Here is a 17,409-nt window from a genome sequence, read left to right as displayed (position 1 = left end):
TCATGGACATCTCAAACTCTTTTTGCATTTCATCTACAAATTTCTTGCACATACCAGCATCATCCAAAGATTATATTATCCACATACACAATTACAACCAGAATATCATTTGATTCAACCTTAGAGTAGAGATCACTATCAACCGTACCTTTTTGTAATCCTAACTTCAACAAATACTTATCAAGTCTTGCATACCAAGGTCTAGGAGCTTGCCTCAAGCCATATAATGTTTTTTTCAACTTGCAAAACAGGTTCGGATCATCTAATAGCTTGAAGCTTTCTGTAATGTCCCCAATTTTTAATGTAATAATTTAATTTAATTTATTTATTAACTAGTCCCAGAATTTAAATAATATAATAAAAGGGCCTTTAATTAGTTACTTTAATTAATTAATATGGGGCCCAAGTTAATATTTGTATTTGTGGTTCCGAATGACTTAATATACCTCAGACCTATTTTTATTTTAGTTTCCATTGGTAAGTGTTTCCATCGGCTATCTTTGTACACCCTCGAAAAGGTCTTCCTCGACGGGTATTTAAGCACGGCTTGTAGGTTGTTGTAGGTATGTAATTTGGATTATTTCTTTGTATATGAATTCTCATTGGGATTCTTTGTTGTTCACCATTTCGAAAGTGAAAGATCTTCCCTACTTGGCTTGTTCAGTTTCGGTGGGATTCAACCCTCACCATATTCTGTTGCATGTAATACTTTGCTCGGATCTGGCAAATCGAAGCACCATCTTTTGGCAATTATTAATTGAAGGATTATCCGTGTTCAATCTCTTGTTTGCCTTTATTTCATGAATTCGAATCTATAAGTTTTTGTTGCATGATTGAATCCACCTTCTATCGGTACACCATCCACTACCCTTGGTTTGGCACAACACACAGTGTATCTGTCCACGCAGCAACACTACCATTCCGTACAGCCATCATTGTCTGTGCTACAACATTACCATACCGTACGGCCATCTCTATCCGTACTACAACATCTCCATACCATACGACTCTCCACGCTACCATACGACCAATCAACACCACCATTCGTACTCCATTCCAAGCTACCATACGGCCTACCCCAAACAGTCTGTATATCATTGTTCACTCCATTCAACTATATTGTATGACCATCAAGTAACTGCCTATCAGGCACACAGGACCAACGGGTACTTGGCGATCAAGCACATGGGACCAACAAGTAACTGGCCATCAGGCACATGGGACCAATGGCTAACTGGCCATCAGGCACAAGGGACCAACAGGTAACTGGCCATCAAGCACACGGGACCAACAGGTAACTGGCCATCAAGCACATGGGACCAATGGATAACTAGCCATCAAGCACACGAGACCAACAAGTAACTGACTATCAGGCACATGGGACCAACGGGTAACTGGCTATCAGGCACACAAGACCAACGGGTAATTGGCTATCAGGCACACAGGACCAACGGGTAACTGCTACCAGGCACACAAGACCAACGGAACATTACAATCAAGCATTCTGTAACTAGCTATTAGGCACACAAGACAAACGAAACATTACACTTTCTAATTGTTCTATGGATAAATCTTTCTTTAATTTTTCATTCAGAAATGTGAATTTCACATCCATCTGTATACCTTGAAGATTTTGTGTAGCACAAAAGGAAAAAACATTATGATTGACTTTATTCTTGCTACAAGAGCATAACTCTCCTCAAAGTCAATTCCTTCCACCTGTGTGCATCTTTTGCATACAAATCTAGCCTTATTCCTCACTATGTGTCCATCTTCATTCATTTTGTTCCTAAATACCCATTTGTTCCAATTACATTTTTGTTTACCAATCTTTAAACCAATTCCCAAGTTAGATTCTTCATGATTTGATATACTTCTTCTTTCATACCTTCATTGAACTCTAATCATCTATGCTCCATAGAGTTTCCAAGATGGGGATGTGTTTCTGGTATAGGGACAGATCAAAACGAAAATTTGGGGACGGTGATTAAAAACATGGGGGATTTTTTTATATAGAGAAACAGAACTCAAGTATGCATATCATAACATTGATAAACCATTCACCATAGCCATTTTAGAAGATTAATACATGGAAAACTATCAAATGACAAATACTAAGTACTTCCATTATAACAATATCACATACATATATAGCAAAAATCAAAAATGCCTAAAGGCTCCAAGAATTATGCATGAAATCATAATGGAATAAAGAAAAGTCCAACTAAAATAGATAGTATATACTATATGCAATCTTTCCTCACTGTTGTTGTTACTATTGCTCTATGTTTTTAATCTTCCTCCTAGCAATTACGTCATATCTTAAAATGAGTAGAAGAGTTAGTGTTTTAGTGTTTAATGGACAAATATGGTTTGCATATTTTCATTATGTCGTTAAGACAACTACGGGCTAGCACAAAAATAAAAAATTTAGTGCTTTTCCTTAACCCAACTAGCTGGAAAAAAGGGGACGGCCAGCAGTTTTGGGGATTGTCGGAGGGGACGGCTAGAACTTTTGAGGATGGCTAGGGGACGGCCCAAGTTTCCTTCCCAAAAAAAATTTCCGTTTCGAGGATGTTTCCAAATTTGGCAAAAAGGGGACAGCTTTGGGGACAACAAAAATCCGTCCCTATGTGCCCGAGATGGGTACGAGCCCAAAATCATAGGGGACGCGTCCCCGTGGAACACTGCTAATCAATGCATGCTTCTTTCACAGTCTTTAGTTCAATTTCTGAGATTAAGCATATATTAGCTTGTTTAGCTGCTTTACTTCTTGTATTGACACTGTTTTTATCTCCAATAATCTGATTTTCTGAGTGATTCCTCTGCACATATCAAGAAGTCTTGAATGCATTTGTCGAAGCAAACTCAAAATCATTTGTTCTTCATTTTCTTCAACCTTCTCATCCTCCTATTTCCAATTGATTCATCCAACTTCATTTTTCATGTCCTTTGGAATGTCTTCATCTTCAGATTTGCACTTTCAATTGTTCTTCTCAGCCTCTTGTTTTAGCATTTGTAAGCTTTTCTTTTAGTGGAACACCTAAGGAATATGTCTTCATCTACTTTAGTATCAAACTTTCTAAGGTTTTCTTCATTTCTTCTCATATAACATTTGCTACCAAATATTTTGAAATACTTTATAGAAGGGATTCTTATAGACCATACCCTATAAGATGTCTTCCCAAGCTTCTTCCTAATCTGAATTTTGTTCCGTGTGTATATTGCAATCAAGATTGCCTCTTTCCAATAGATTTATGTTAGATTGGCTTCCTTTATCATTGTTCTACTAGCTCTCTAAAATGCTATGTTCATTCTTTCAACCACACTGTTTTGATGTGATGTTCTAGGAGCAAACAAATGTCTCCTAAACTCGTGATTCTCACAAATAATGTTAAACCCTCAGAAGTAAATTCTCTTCCTCTGTCAAATCTCAAGCATCTGATTCTTCTATCCATCTCTTTTCAGCCATAGCCTTGGAATATCTTAACTTCTCCAAAGCGTGTGATTTTTCTTTTTAAAAAATAACCCATGTCAATCTAGAGTTATCATCAATTAAAAGCTTGAAGTACTTGTCACCTTACAGGCTCCATATTCTGGTAAGACTGTACAAATCTGTGTGCACCAACTCCAACAGTTTAGTAGTAAGTTGTTCCTTACAATTGAAAGTCCACCTTGTCTATTTCCCAACTTGAAATTCTCTGCAAATATTGTTGACAGGTCTTGTGAGCCTTGGAGAATCTCTCAACTTTTATTGAACTGATCTTTATCAAGTTGTCAAAATTAATGGACAAGTCCTCCAATGTCATAGCCAAATCTCATTGATACGAGACATTAAGCAGTATACACTAGCAGTCTTCACCTAAAACATGTTTCCTTCAGTTTTCTTTTGAGCAGCAATCATAATTTCGTAATTTATTTCTCTTCTCACAACCATCTTCTTTGAAAACAAGGTTATGCATTTTAATACGTATCTCCAACTCTCAAGAGATTATGATTCAAGCCCTTCACATAGTGGACATCGTCAGTATTATGCTTGCCATCAAAACTGGTAAAACCATTCAAACTATCCTACTTGCTTCATCACCTCCAAATCTAACTATACCTCCATATTTTTATCTTGTTTTGCAAACATACTTTTGCTGCCCGTCGTGTAATTAGAACATCCACTATTCATAAGCCATTTATCTCTATCTCTTCTAATGTGTATAGAAGAAGTTACAATATCTACAACCTCAATATTCACTTCCAACATTTTGTCAAGAGTAGGAAAATATTCATCTTTAATTGCCAGAAATAAACATTGATCATCTTCTTCGTAATTAGATTCATCATCAGAAATACTAGCATCTTCTCTAACATAATAGGTTTTCCTATCAAATTTTCCTTTGCTTCTCTTACTCTTTTGACTTGCAATTCTGTAAAGATGCCCAGAAGCATGATGACCTACTTTTCCGTAACTGAAATATTTGAAAGGCAACTTACCTTTGTATTTCCCGGTTAATATGTTCAATCTTCTCACAAAGTTTGCCTCAAGCTGATCAAAATCCTCTTCTTCTAAATCTTGATCATTTCCTGATTTAGTAGCCTTAAATGCAGTTTTCCATTCTCAACTTGGCAGAGTTGAATTTTCTCATCTAAAAAGTAAGTAAAGATCCATGCATCTGTTCTCAAGTATACTGATTCAAATTTTAGGATACTTCTATATCAAAGACTTTAGAAATATAGGGTTTGGTAAGAATTCTGAGAACCTTTTGCACAACATCATTTTCTTCTAGATTGCCACCAAGACTGCTGATCTCATTCATCACAATATCAATATTTTGCAGGTAATTATGTTGTCATCTCATATTTGCAGGCCTTCAAACCTAGCTTGAACATTTTGCAGCATTCCTTATTTGACTATATCATTTCCTTCGTAACTTCTTAATTTTCCCCAACATCACGAGAAGTTTCCAAAAATATAACTTTAGTTAATTCGACTTTTGATACGACACTAGAGATTGCATTCCCAGCCCGTATTACGATGTAATTGGTAAAATACTTGCTTGTTATTAACAATGATAAATAGATCAATATATACAAGAAGAATGAACGATGTTTCCTTAGGAAATGATCATGAAGAATAGAAACATTTTGTTCTAGCTAATTGAAAACTAAACGTTATCTACAGGCTAACTATATATTAGAAACATTCTAATATTTACAATAGAATACAAGAAGATAACCATTAACTAATAATAGCTAATAATAGAAGCTATCTATTATCGTAATTCCCTCCCTTAATGGTTAGTCTATCCACAACACCAAGTTGTCCTCTAAATTTGACAAACTTATCAAGACCAAGAGACTTGGTGAGAATGTCTGCAATCTGATCCGATGTAGAAACATACTATCAGTCTATTGTCTCATCTTCAACCAATTGTCGTATGTAGTGACAGCGAACATCCACATGCTTGGTTCGCTCATGGAAGACTGGATTCCGTGCTAATTTGATAATGCCTTCATTATCAATAAACAAAGTGGTCGGTCATTCTAATGACATCTGCATATCCCCAAGCATCCGACGAAGCCAAACAACTTCACATCCTACCTTGACTATCCTTTTGTATTCAACCTCTGTAGAAGAGAAAGAAACTATCGACTACTTCTTACTGGTCCATGTGATAACACCAAATCCCAAACTGAACACATATCCGGAAGTTGACTTTCTATCCCAATCTGAATCTGTGAACCCATTGAGTCTAGGATTAGAACTCTGCGAGTAAAGAAGTCCATAATCTGTAGTGCCCTTTACATATTGAAGCACATGCTTTTTTGTCATCTAATGATCAGCCTTGGGAGCTGTCATAAAGTGTGAGATGTAGTTGATTGCGAAGCTAATATCAAGCCTAGTAGAAGAGCAGTAGATGAGGTTGCCTAATAGTTGTTTGTATGTAGTATCATTGTAAAGTGCCTTGACAATTTTTGAAGTTTTCTCTCTGTTTTTCTGCCTTAGGAGTTTTTGTCAAACACTTCCCTTGCAGCCTCAGTTTGCTGATATTTGTTGTTTTGCTATGATTTTTGAATGCCAATGTTATTGATGAATACAAATGATTGCAAAATAACTAATTGGAAATCAAAGTGATATGCAACTTCTTTTTATTATTTTCCAAATGCAAGTACATGAAATTCTAATGTAAAATGCACACCTACAGCCAAGAGGTATTTTCACAAACACTTGGCATGCATCCTATGAATGACTATGCAATGAGACGTTTTTACAAACATTTGGCATACAAACTGAATAGCTGAATTAAGTTGATTTCCCTTCAATACTTCAATGTTCACAATGACTAAATACTTTGGTAACAAAAAGACATATATTACTTGTCAAATGTATCCATCTACAATTGCCAAATGTAAATACCAAAAGAACTTGGAATAAGTAGCTGAGATGACATACATTTTGGCTTTGCTTTTTTTTGGATTTACTTTTTTGGACTGCTTTTTCGGATTGTTTTTTTGGATTTGCTGCAAAAACTGAAACCTTTCTCCTTGCCAACTGATGTCAAAAATTAGATGCGCGGGCTGAACAAAAATCACTAAATATTATCTCCCAATTAATCACAAATAAATTGGCTGAATACCAATTCCTCCACTCCCAACTAGGGTTGATATCTCACAACCGAAATTGGCACCTTAAAGTCTTCAAACCCTTAGGCAAGTATGCAAGCATAAGGCTCTTAGCACAATAGATGAATATGCAACTCAAGATGTGTAAAATGACCCCCCCAAGGCTCCTTATCAAGATTTCACAAGCAACTCCAAGAAGCTTATAGAGGAATCCAGCACTTTATTCTTTTAAGTGACTTTTTGATATTTTATTATGTTAGTCACTTTAATATTAAATCAATTAAATATAAAGTTACTTTTTAATATTTCATTGTTTAGTAACCTTATAAGTAATTAATTTAATTTATCTTTTCCCCCTTATTTCTTCCTTTTTAGCCTCCGGGGAAAATAAAAGCTAAAATAAAATAAGTAGCTGGTGCCTGTCAAAAAGGGGACATTACAATCATTAACGGGAGGAGAATCAGACTTTGCTAATAACTTAAGACCTTTCTTTATGGGTGCAACTAAGGAACAGGAAAAAAACATTGGCAACCAAGGAACACCTCACGTTTGAAGCTAAAAAAAGCTCCAACAGGTTGCGTTTTGCAGACAACGTCCAGATTTTTCAAAAAGACATGATTTACTTGTATAGATGAATTTCTCAAAAACGGAAACCCTAGATAGGTTGTAGAGAAAATCACAAAAATAATTTCGAAAAATTATAGCAAACAAGTTTGAAAGAATTTATAAATTTTTCGAAAAAATTTAAAGTATTGGCTCTGATAGCATATTATGAAGTAAATGGTAAAATACTTGCTTGTTATTAACAATGATCAATAGATCAGTATATACAAGAAGAATAAATGATGTTTAAAATAATTTCGAAAAATTATAGCAAACAAGTTTGAAAGAATTTATAAATTTTTCAAAAAAATTTGAAGTATTGGCTCTAATATCATATTATGCAGTAATTGGTAAAATACTTGCTTGTTATTAACAATGATCAATACATCAGTATATACAAGAAGAATGAACGATGTTTCCTTAGGAAATTATGATAAAGAATAGAAACATTTTATTCTAGCTAATATAAAACTATTAGTTATCTATATGCTAACTAAATATCAGAAACATTCCAATATTTACAATAGATTACAAATAGATAACCATTACCTAATAATAGAGAATAATAGAAGCTATCTATTATAGTAATAGCCCTTCACTAACTTTGGAAGCTTCAATTTCATCTGAAGCATTCAAGCCATTTGCAGGTTTCACATAATGATTTAAAACAGCCTTCTAGGTCTTATAACTAAGAGAGAGAATGTAACCTCGCATCTGCACTTTCTAGTAAGCATAGTCAGATCCATTAAAAGGAAGTCACATCAGTTTGTGTGTCATCAAGATCTCCTTGACTGGTTATGCTCTTCTCCAAGGGACCATAACTCATACCAATTATTGAATGCACAGGACGACTAGGTGTTGAATCAGTTGTCCACGAAATCATAAATTTAAAACCTTCTAGTCAGTTCTACTCTGCTTAATTTAAAATTTCAATAACTGAAAGATATTACCATGAAAATCACACTCAAATAATTGAACACATGTTAAGGTGAACTACAATAAAGCCTCACTCTACCCGAAGAAGGGTCACTATTGGAGGGCATTACCCAAATGAAGAAATATAAGATAGAATAGATCCACCACTGATATACAAATGTAACATATCTAAAAGATTTATAGTCACCTTCGGTTCACTACTTCCCGTAGCTAACACATTAAAGTTCACACAACTCTGCACCACACTTCACACTTATGTAATCAGGGAAATAGATCCTCTTTCATACATCTACATAGCACATACACATGGCATAACATTAGCACAAATATACACATATGTTGCACCATTCCACAAATGGTTCATTCTTTGTTTATACCGAGTTTGCATTAATAAAATATCCCACAGACACCCAGGCAAGGGCCAAACAATATTTAAGTCAGGTGGGGTAGTAAACATTACCATGATGGGGAGGAATTAAAAAGTGGACCACAAGATGCCTTAACTAAGACTAAAAATAGCACCATACACATTACATATCTTCCTGCATTTGTTAATTTTGTAGCTTCAGTAGGATCAAATTGACCTAGAAATAATTCTTCTAGGTCATTGGTTAATCAATAATTATATTTATGTATATTATTGTTAATATATTGTCTAATGATGATTAACTTATAATTTACCATATAGAGATATGTCTCATCTTCTCATATTTATATGACATTCAAATATGCATTTGGAATACACAGAATTAAATGGTAGTGTTATTACATTTGCAGAAAAACGATTCTATAAAACTCAACATGGTATCAAAGTCAGACTGCAAGTGTAAGATAAGGAATAAAGGATAGAAGAAACAATAGCGGCATGAATTTCGCACGTTATAAATATACAATAGCAATTGATTCATTTATTAAGAACTTGACATAGAAAATTAATAAGGTAGTTCTAACTGAAGAGTGATGGTGAGATTTGAGGCAAAACTCTGAACAACTAAAACCGCTCTTCAAGAGAGATTTGGTAATAATTACAACTCAAATCAATAGTGATCAATAGTGTTCCTCCATCGAGATGCATTGATGTGCGAAGAAGAAATAACGAACGATTCAAAACAAAATTTAAATGTTGCAAATGACGGGGTTATATCATATTTAGTGGTTATAAATTATCTCAACATAATGGACACAACAAGATATTATACATCAAGAAAACCAATGTAGAAGCAATGAGTCACATTGATTGGGCTTACCATTATGTTTATATGACTGAATTGACTACTCGTACTGGACAAATATAATATGGTGCTTGGCACTGGAGAAAGAAACTGAATATTGGTGCGATATATACAGAATTCAGCATTAGACATCCTCATTTTAAAAAGGCTGCGATTGTTCATTGATATACAAAGATATTGACATCAAATATTTCTGAAGGAGCAAATGCTGATATAGACTTCGTATACAATTAAAGATGGCAGTAGGTTTGATTCCGTGAAATTCCTCATGATGGGTGGAAAAGAACAATATCTTATGCAATAGCAACACTCTTGCTAATAATAACTTGACACCCGTGGTATATAATTGCGATAACTGGATAGCATTGAAGAGAAATAAAGATTGCAAATTAAAAACAGTGGTCCTAGCATGCCAAAAACATAAGAAGGAACAAACTCAAAATTTACATGTGATAATCCAAGTCAACACGTGTTAATGGATCTATGATAGCATTCTAGTTGGAAAACATAGATTGTTGAAAGCTAACAATAACAATAAAAAGAATGAAATTCAAGGAAAATACAAGTGCAGTCAAAACGTAGCATTCTCATATTTGAAAGCAAAGACATTATATTCCAAAGCTATTAATTCAGACTGTTAATATCTGGCGGCAAGTATAAGGTATACTCTGCGATCATAATCCAGGTGACCATTAATATAAGCTACTGTTGACGAGCATCAACAAAAAGAGGAGACAAGATGAAACATCTAGTAAACGGACCATACATACTTAGCATTGAACAAGACAAGTTGTTCTATGACTTGTGAAGATCACATCTGACAAATAGGGAACCAACGTGTTTGGAGAATGGAGACTCAATCTAGAATACCTTTCGGAGTGCATGAGAATGAGTTAGATCTAATTAAGATCCTTGTACTGCGAAAATTACCTTGAAAAACACTGCTACAATATACAGATCTAGTGATAACTCAATCAGGTATTGCTAGCTCAGATCGCGGGCTAAGCAATATACAGATTTGCACCCCAAGAAAAGTAATCATATTACTTGGAGGAACTCGAGTATTGTATCTTTATTGCTATTACAGAAAGTGGGTCTCATTAGTTCAAACTATAGACGAAGGTCATCGGACATATGAAAAACGCATGAGATAGAGGATATAGTTACAAAATGAAGGTCATCTGATGTCTAAATACATATGAGCCAGAGAATGCAATAATCAAAACAAAGGTCATCATATACTCAGAAATGGCCATCAAGATTGAGAATATATCACACAAAGTTTAATAGGGAATGATAACAAGGTCTAACAATTACAAGGAAGAATATCATCGTATAACTAAAGACATGGTGAAAAAGGGTTTACCAAAAATATTGATTATGAGTTAAGAATTGAGCAACCATCTATTGTAATTTTTTGGGCAAGTGAAAAAATACTATTCGTAATTCAATCATCAAGAAACTGATCAATTTGATATCAATTATAAGTTAGTTATAGCATCATAAGGACCATATCAAAGAATGCAGTGGTTATTGCAAACATTAAGCAAGACGTCAAACACAAATTGGAGAGTGATTATAGAGCAAATCAATATAAGACCACAGCGAACTAGACATATCGACACTAGTTCTATATTATACACTCAGTGTCTATATTACATGTGATGACTCGTCAAAGCTAATAATCACCTATTATTTGCAAGAAGATTAGTTATGATATGATAAACTGTTAAGAGAACAATAATAATCGATAAAAGTGGTAACAAATATAATGATAGATTATTAAGTAATATAATATGTGCTTTGAAATAGATCTTGGGCATATCTCTTGTAGGCATCTTGTCCGATTGTGCCATATAAGGAGATAAGGAGATCTTTAGTATAAAACCTATATCCAAAATTGTGAGATGATTGAGTTAATGAAGCTTGCATATTGCAGAAGTGATATACATTGTATCAATATAATATTTGAATGTTATATGATTCACAGTATTAGAGCCATTCAAAGTCAACTCTAATGCATCTTGTTGCATAATTATCATCCAAACTGAAGATTTGGTACAAAAGGAATTGAGAAGAGGATGCTCGGTTTTGGAAAGAATTTGAAACAAAATGGACTAGGCCTCAATCTAGTACCTTGCCCATGAATCTACAAGATGAATTAAATAAAGTTTTCTAAGTTCATGATGGAAAGTTCTTAGCTCTTAGCAGCTGTAGTGAAGTAGGCTAATTCACTCGTCATTAGATTGCATTTTAGAGCAAGATATCTTCCATATATGGGACCATGTTTAATCAAATGTAAAACTGTTCAATGATATAAGAATGGGAATTTTACATTGTGGGGAGGAATAATAATAATAAGTTAATAACCTAAGTTGCCGATTCGGGTTCGAGGACGGGTTCGGGTTCGGGGTTCGGTTCATGGGTTCGAGCAATTTTTTTTTCCCCATTTGGGTTCGTGGGTGGGTTCGTTAGTGTGTATATATATATATATATATATATATATATATATGCAAAAAAAATATAAACTCATATAGTTGTAAAAGTAAAACTAAGTCATTCCATAGTATGAATATATCAATGTTACTTGATTATTGATCAATGCCAAATGTCAAAGATAAACATTAAATACTCACTCATTAATCTATGCTAATGTTGTAAATAAAATCATACATTGAATTACTAAAATGCAAAATGGAATTTCAAAACATAGACTACTTCATCAGATTGATAGATAATAAATTATGACTTAATAAAGTTTGAAACTGTGAAACATAGTGATAAATCATAAATGACTCAATGAGTCAATGACAAATGTTTAAACATAGTTTATCAAAGATACAAATGCCCTTCAAGGGTCAAATGGGTCATCAAAATATGAGGGATCAATGGCTTCATTCTCATCTATATCATTGACATTTTCCACATCATTGGAACCCAAACCGGTTCCACTAGCCCCAGATGCAGCCACATCCTTCTCCTCGTCCTCCTCAACATCTAGCAAGGCAATTCTAGATATATCTTGGACAGTCATATCCAAGTTAGAAGTCTCAGGTAGTACATCCCACAACTTCTCTAGTCCCTTCTTATATCCTGGATCCTTGCGTGATAAGAGGCGCCAGTTGTTGTGAATAAATACCAAGTCCTCTGCTTTCTTTGAACCCAACCGGTTACGCTTCACTGAGTGGATAAAGGAGTATGTACTCCAATTCCGCTCAGAAGCAGAAGAGCTTGCGACCTAGAGAGATAACCAACAAATTTTAAAAAATTAGCTAAGTAATTTTACAATACAATAGGAATTTAAGAGTGCTAATTCGAAAAGCTAAGTGGCCATAAGAAAAGGAAAAAAACTTAAATACATACTTGTGACAAGATCTTAATGGCAAGAGGTTGGAGGTACATGTAACTTTCCCCATGTAAGTACCACCATCCAATGGCATCCAATCTACTTTGGTCATTGATTGCATCAGGCTCTACATTTTTGCTTGAGACAAAATCAACAAACTCTCTCCTAACATTTGATGCCACATCAGGATCACTAAAGAGCCTGTTAAGTGCCCTCTTATACCCAACAGCAACTTCAGGATCTCTATATGGTGCCACTCTACCAGAAATAGCAAGTATCTCACTGCTATAATATCTAGGAGAAAGTGCATATGCCAAGAGGTGTAAAGGTGTAGTCATCTTGTTCCAACGATGTAGAACAATTTTCTCCACCTTAGTGTACAAGGTATCAGGATCCTGCTCTCTCCTCTGAATGACCTGGGATGTCAAATGATGTACATGTAAGTTATCTTGATATAGTGTTAATAACTTAATTAAAATCAAATATCAAAATCTCTCAATAAACAAGGATAAAATATTGTATAAAAATTTAAACTTACTGATTTCATTCTTTCTAGCATAGAGTCCATGGCATCATATATGTTCCCCAAACAAGGCTCATTCGTGTCGGCATACCAAAGCATAGACATGATGGGCTCGGTGAGTTCTAATGCATATTCCACTCTATTCCAAAAATTATCACTCAAGATCAAATCCTTTATAGTTTTGGCCTTTTTTGTATCAGCTTGCTTCCATCCACCCCATTTGTCGCTAATAACCATTTGACCCAATGCCTCTTTCACCCTCACAAGTCGTCTAAGGACGATTGTGTGTGAAGCAAACCTTGTTTCAGCAACCTATTACCATGTTAATTCGAATTGTAAGTTAATATGATAAGTTGATAACACAAAAATTTAAGAATATGAATAAAATGTTGTAAAGTATGACACAAAAATTAATATGATAAATGAAGCTAAATAAAGTTTAAAATCTACCTTCAATAATTCCAAGCGGGAGAAAGTTCTGAAAATTGCTTGTGACATATGGTGGTTTGTCACAAACATTTGGATCTGCTCACCCTCCTCATACACACTTTTCATCCATTCAATTTGGCTGCCCATTGTTTTCATCACCAAGTTCAAGGTGTGGACAGTGCATGGTGTCCAAAAGATATGCTCATATCGTGCTTCTACCAAAGCACCTGCAGCCTTACAAACTTTAGCATTGTCCGTTATTACTTGGACAACATTGTCAACTCCCACGGACTCTATGGATTCAATGAGAAGTTGGGCAATAAAATTTGCATCCTTTACTTGCCCTTCACAATCAACCGCCTTCAAAAACATTGCCCCCTTGGGGCAAACAGCAATCACATTTATTAATGGACGGTTTTTGCAATCTTTCCATCCATCAGAGACAATGCTCACCCCCGTTTGGATCCAAGAATCTCTTATTGGTTTGAGGAGGTTTTCTACATTCTTTCTCTCCTTATGCAATATGGTGGTTCTCAACTTTTCATATCCAGGAGATTGGTAACCATGAGGTGCATCATTTATTGCTTTCACCATCTCTCTCCAATAAGGGGATCTCACTAGATTGAATGAAACACCATTTGTAATGAGGCAACGCCCAACCTTTATGTCAGCAATTTCTCTCTTGTCATTTTCAAATGTCGTATCTAATGGGCCTCTCTTGCGGGATGCGGGTGTTTCTATTTCATCTTCATCCATAGATGGGGTAGGTAGGAAGGGATGTGGTTTACTAATTGTTTGAGAGGGTGGTGTTGGTGGTATTTGCTTTGATTTATCTTTTTTTGCCTTTGACACTAACCTATCAGCCTCTTCTTGTTCTTTTAACATGCCTGCTATTTGAGGAGCAGACAACCCTTTTTTACCTCCCTCTGGGGGCCCCTCACACATGGAAATCCCTTGACCTGGTGGACCTATCAAATGATGTTTAACCCGGAAATAGGAGCTTCTATATTGGTTTTGGCAAAAATTGCATTTCCATATATACCCTCCCCACCAGCACATTGCTCAATTTTTGTTGTATACTTCCACAAAGGAGAGCCTTTATCAATTTTAAATCTTTGGGATCCCACCCCACCCACTGAACCCTAACTACTCATTCTTGGATTCTTGCAATCTATAAAAACAAATTTAAAAAAATATTTCAAAACTTATACAAAACTTGATAAAAATTTAGAACAATAAATATAAAAAATTTAAAAAACTAAAAACAAACTATGAAAGAAGCAAAAGAAAGGATCAAATGCATACCTGGAACACTCAACATTGATTATTTGAAAGATTTGAGACTCCACAAACAATCTCTACAACCTTCTCTTCAAACTTGCAAAATGGCCACACCAAAATGAGAGAGCAAAATGACAAAGCAAATGAGAGATTAGATGAATGAAATGCATCTAATAGGCCTTACTTTAGGGTTTGGCAAAAATAATAATGAAAAAAACATAATTTTATTGCTTTTTTGGGCCACTTTTTGGCCCCACTTGCCGTGGGTCTGCCCGGATTCACCCGGATCCGCGACCGGTCCGGGCAGGGTTCGCATTTTGGCCTGCGGGTCCTCCCGGGTCCGTGCAAGCATGGACCCGGGAGGACCCGCAGGCCAAAATGCGGACCCTGCCCGGACCGGTCGCGGACCCGAGCTCCAGGGTGCGAATCCGGTAACTTAGTTAATAACCAATGTTTCATTCCCATTTTGAACCATCTTCAGAGGAGAGAAGAGATATGAACCATCATTTGATTTGATGCACATGGACCTCCATTGGAGCAACAGGTATCAAGGATGATGGTGTGTAGATAAGCATTTAATATCTTTGAGTAACACATTTATTGAGTCTCTTGTTATATGTATGTACTATAAAAGTTAATCGCCTTGATCTTTTCCTTTGCCTTTGAGGATGTTCTTGCAGGAAAAGAAGGTTGGTACTTTACACATGCTATCAAATATTGTGCAGACTCAATCTTATTACAATATCTTCAAAGAAGTTGTGATTAAGAATTCAATAGTCATCTAATGATCATGTTGGATACAAGTGAGGCTCTTGAAGCAAGTACCCTTGATGATTGAGATTATAAGTATCCTTTTATATAAAGAGGGAGTCTAACACTTGTATGAGGAAGTTAGAAGATTGATATTAGATTCAAAGGGAGTCTGACATTCCAATTAGAAGTAACCTTGAACAGAAAAAAGGGTCAACAGATTGAGAGGGACAAGTTCTAGCTGAGATTTATTGTAATACATTCTTCATGAGAGAGAAGATTAAGGTGAAAACTCTTGTTCCACCCTCTAGGAGCAGCTATGGTGGATCTACCGTATGACTTGGTTCATGCTGAATATCATGAGTTAATATTTTGCATGTGTGGATTATGTCATGAAAGGTGACGATCTTCATTGATGTATTTGTCAACTCGCAATTGTAAGGTGACGATCTTAACAATGGTTTAACTTGTTATCATGATTGACTACATTAAGTTGTCCCGGAGTGTCGGATATCATGATAACGAACGTATCATGATAGACTACATTAAGTTGTTGTCCCAAAGCACTGAAGATCACAATACTTGCCATGATGGAGATCGTGACATGTTGATTACTTGTTATCTAATAGACTACATTTTGTTGTTGTCCCGGAGTGTGTCAGAAATCAAATAACTCATATCCTTCTAGGATATAACATATTTTTTTGGTAGGCATCATGAACATGATGCCAATGCACATACCAAGAGATTATAAGTGTGATTGATATTTCTTGTTGAATCATACTTCGGATGATATCGAAAGATAACATCTAAGTTGATGGATATATTTTTATATCCTTATAAAATGACATTCCAAGAATATCATATTGAGATGATATATCTCTATATGCTTGAGGGCATAATGTGTTCTATAACAATCCTCCCTAGCAAAGAGGGAGTGTCAATGCTGTAGCTTCAGTCCGCTTGAATGGACCCAGAGATAATCCTTCTATGGTCATTGGTTAATCATCAACTAGACAAACTCTCCTATATCTACTTATATGTGTGTGTGTGTGTTACAAATAATTATGTTTATATATATAGATATATATATATGTATATACATATATATATGTATATACATATATATATATATATATATATATGTATATGTATATATATATGTATATATATTATTGTTAATATATTGTCTAATGATGATTAACTTATAATTTACCATACATAGGCATGTCTCATCTTCTCATATTTATATGACATTCAAATATGCATTCGGAATACACAAATAAATGGTAGTGTTATTACCTTTGCAGAAAAACAATCCTATCAAAACTTGACAGCATTCAATGAGACAAGTAATTGAAGTGTAAACACCCGAGGCCTGCCAAATCTAGAGAAGAATACTATAGAATTTTGAAACCACATCTTTGAAGCCCAAAATCTCATGCAACTAAATAAATGAAGCTAAGTATATTACAATTCATTTCCAAAATCGCACAATCAAAAACTATTACGAGGACAAATTCGAACCATGAATTTCACAACTAGAATACTATCAATCACAAATATAAACAAATACCAAATTTACCGCCCTCCAAACAACAAAATTTTGGATCCAACATTTCCAAACTGTATTAAAAACATATCAAGATCTCACCATAATTACAACATTAAGAATATGTGAGCAAAATCCTCGT

The 17,409-nt window shown here is 35.0% G+C and overlaps 2 protein-coding genes across 2 annotated transcripts in view; both read right to left on the bottom strand.

The window, feature by feature from the left end:
- The window catches only part of LOC149530903 (uncharacterized), a 266,245-nt gene that overhangs the window by 182,810 nt on the left and 66,026 nt on the right, over positions 1 to 17,409 (bottom strand). The window lies entirely within an intron of this gene.
- On the bottom strand, positions 865 to 15,430 carry LOC149530904 (uncharacterized). Its single transcript, XM_089811158.1, has 5 exons — positions 15,223 to 15,430; positions 13,706 to 14,643; positions 13,471 to 13,567; positions 1,197 to 1,266; positions 865 to 1,087 (listed from the first exon to the last, which is right to left on the bottom strand). Exons 1-5 carry the CDS (start codon positions 15,428 to 15,430, stop codon positions 865 to 867), a joined length of 1,536 nt encoding a protein of 511 aa, XP_089667284.1.

Source organism: Cupressus sempervirens, chromosome 11 (assembly GCF_028749045.1).
Source record: "Cupressus sempervirens isolate cs-2001-9-10 chromosome 11, ASM2874904v1, whole genome shotgun sequence".
Taxonomy (NCBI): Eukaryota; Viridiplantae; Streptophyta; class Pinopsida; order Cupressales; family Cupressaceae; genus Cupressus; species Cupressus sempervirens.
The sequence above is the reverse complement of the archived record's forward strand: the minus strand, read 5'-3'. Positions and strand labels throughout refer to the sequence as shown.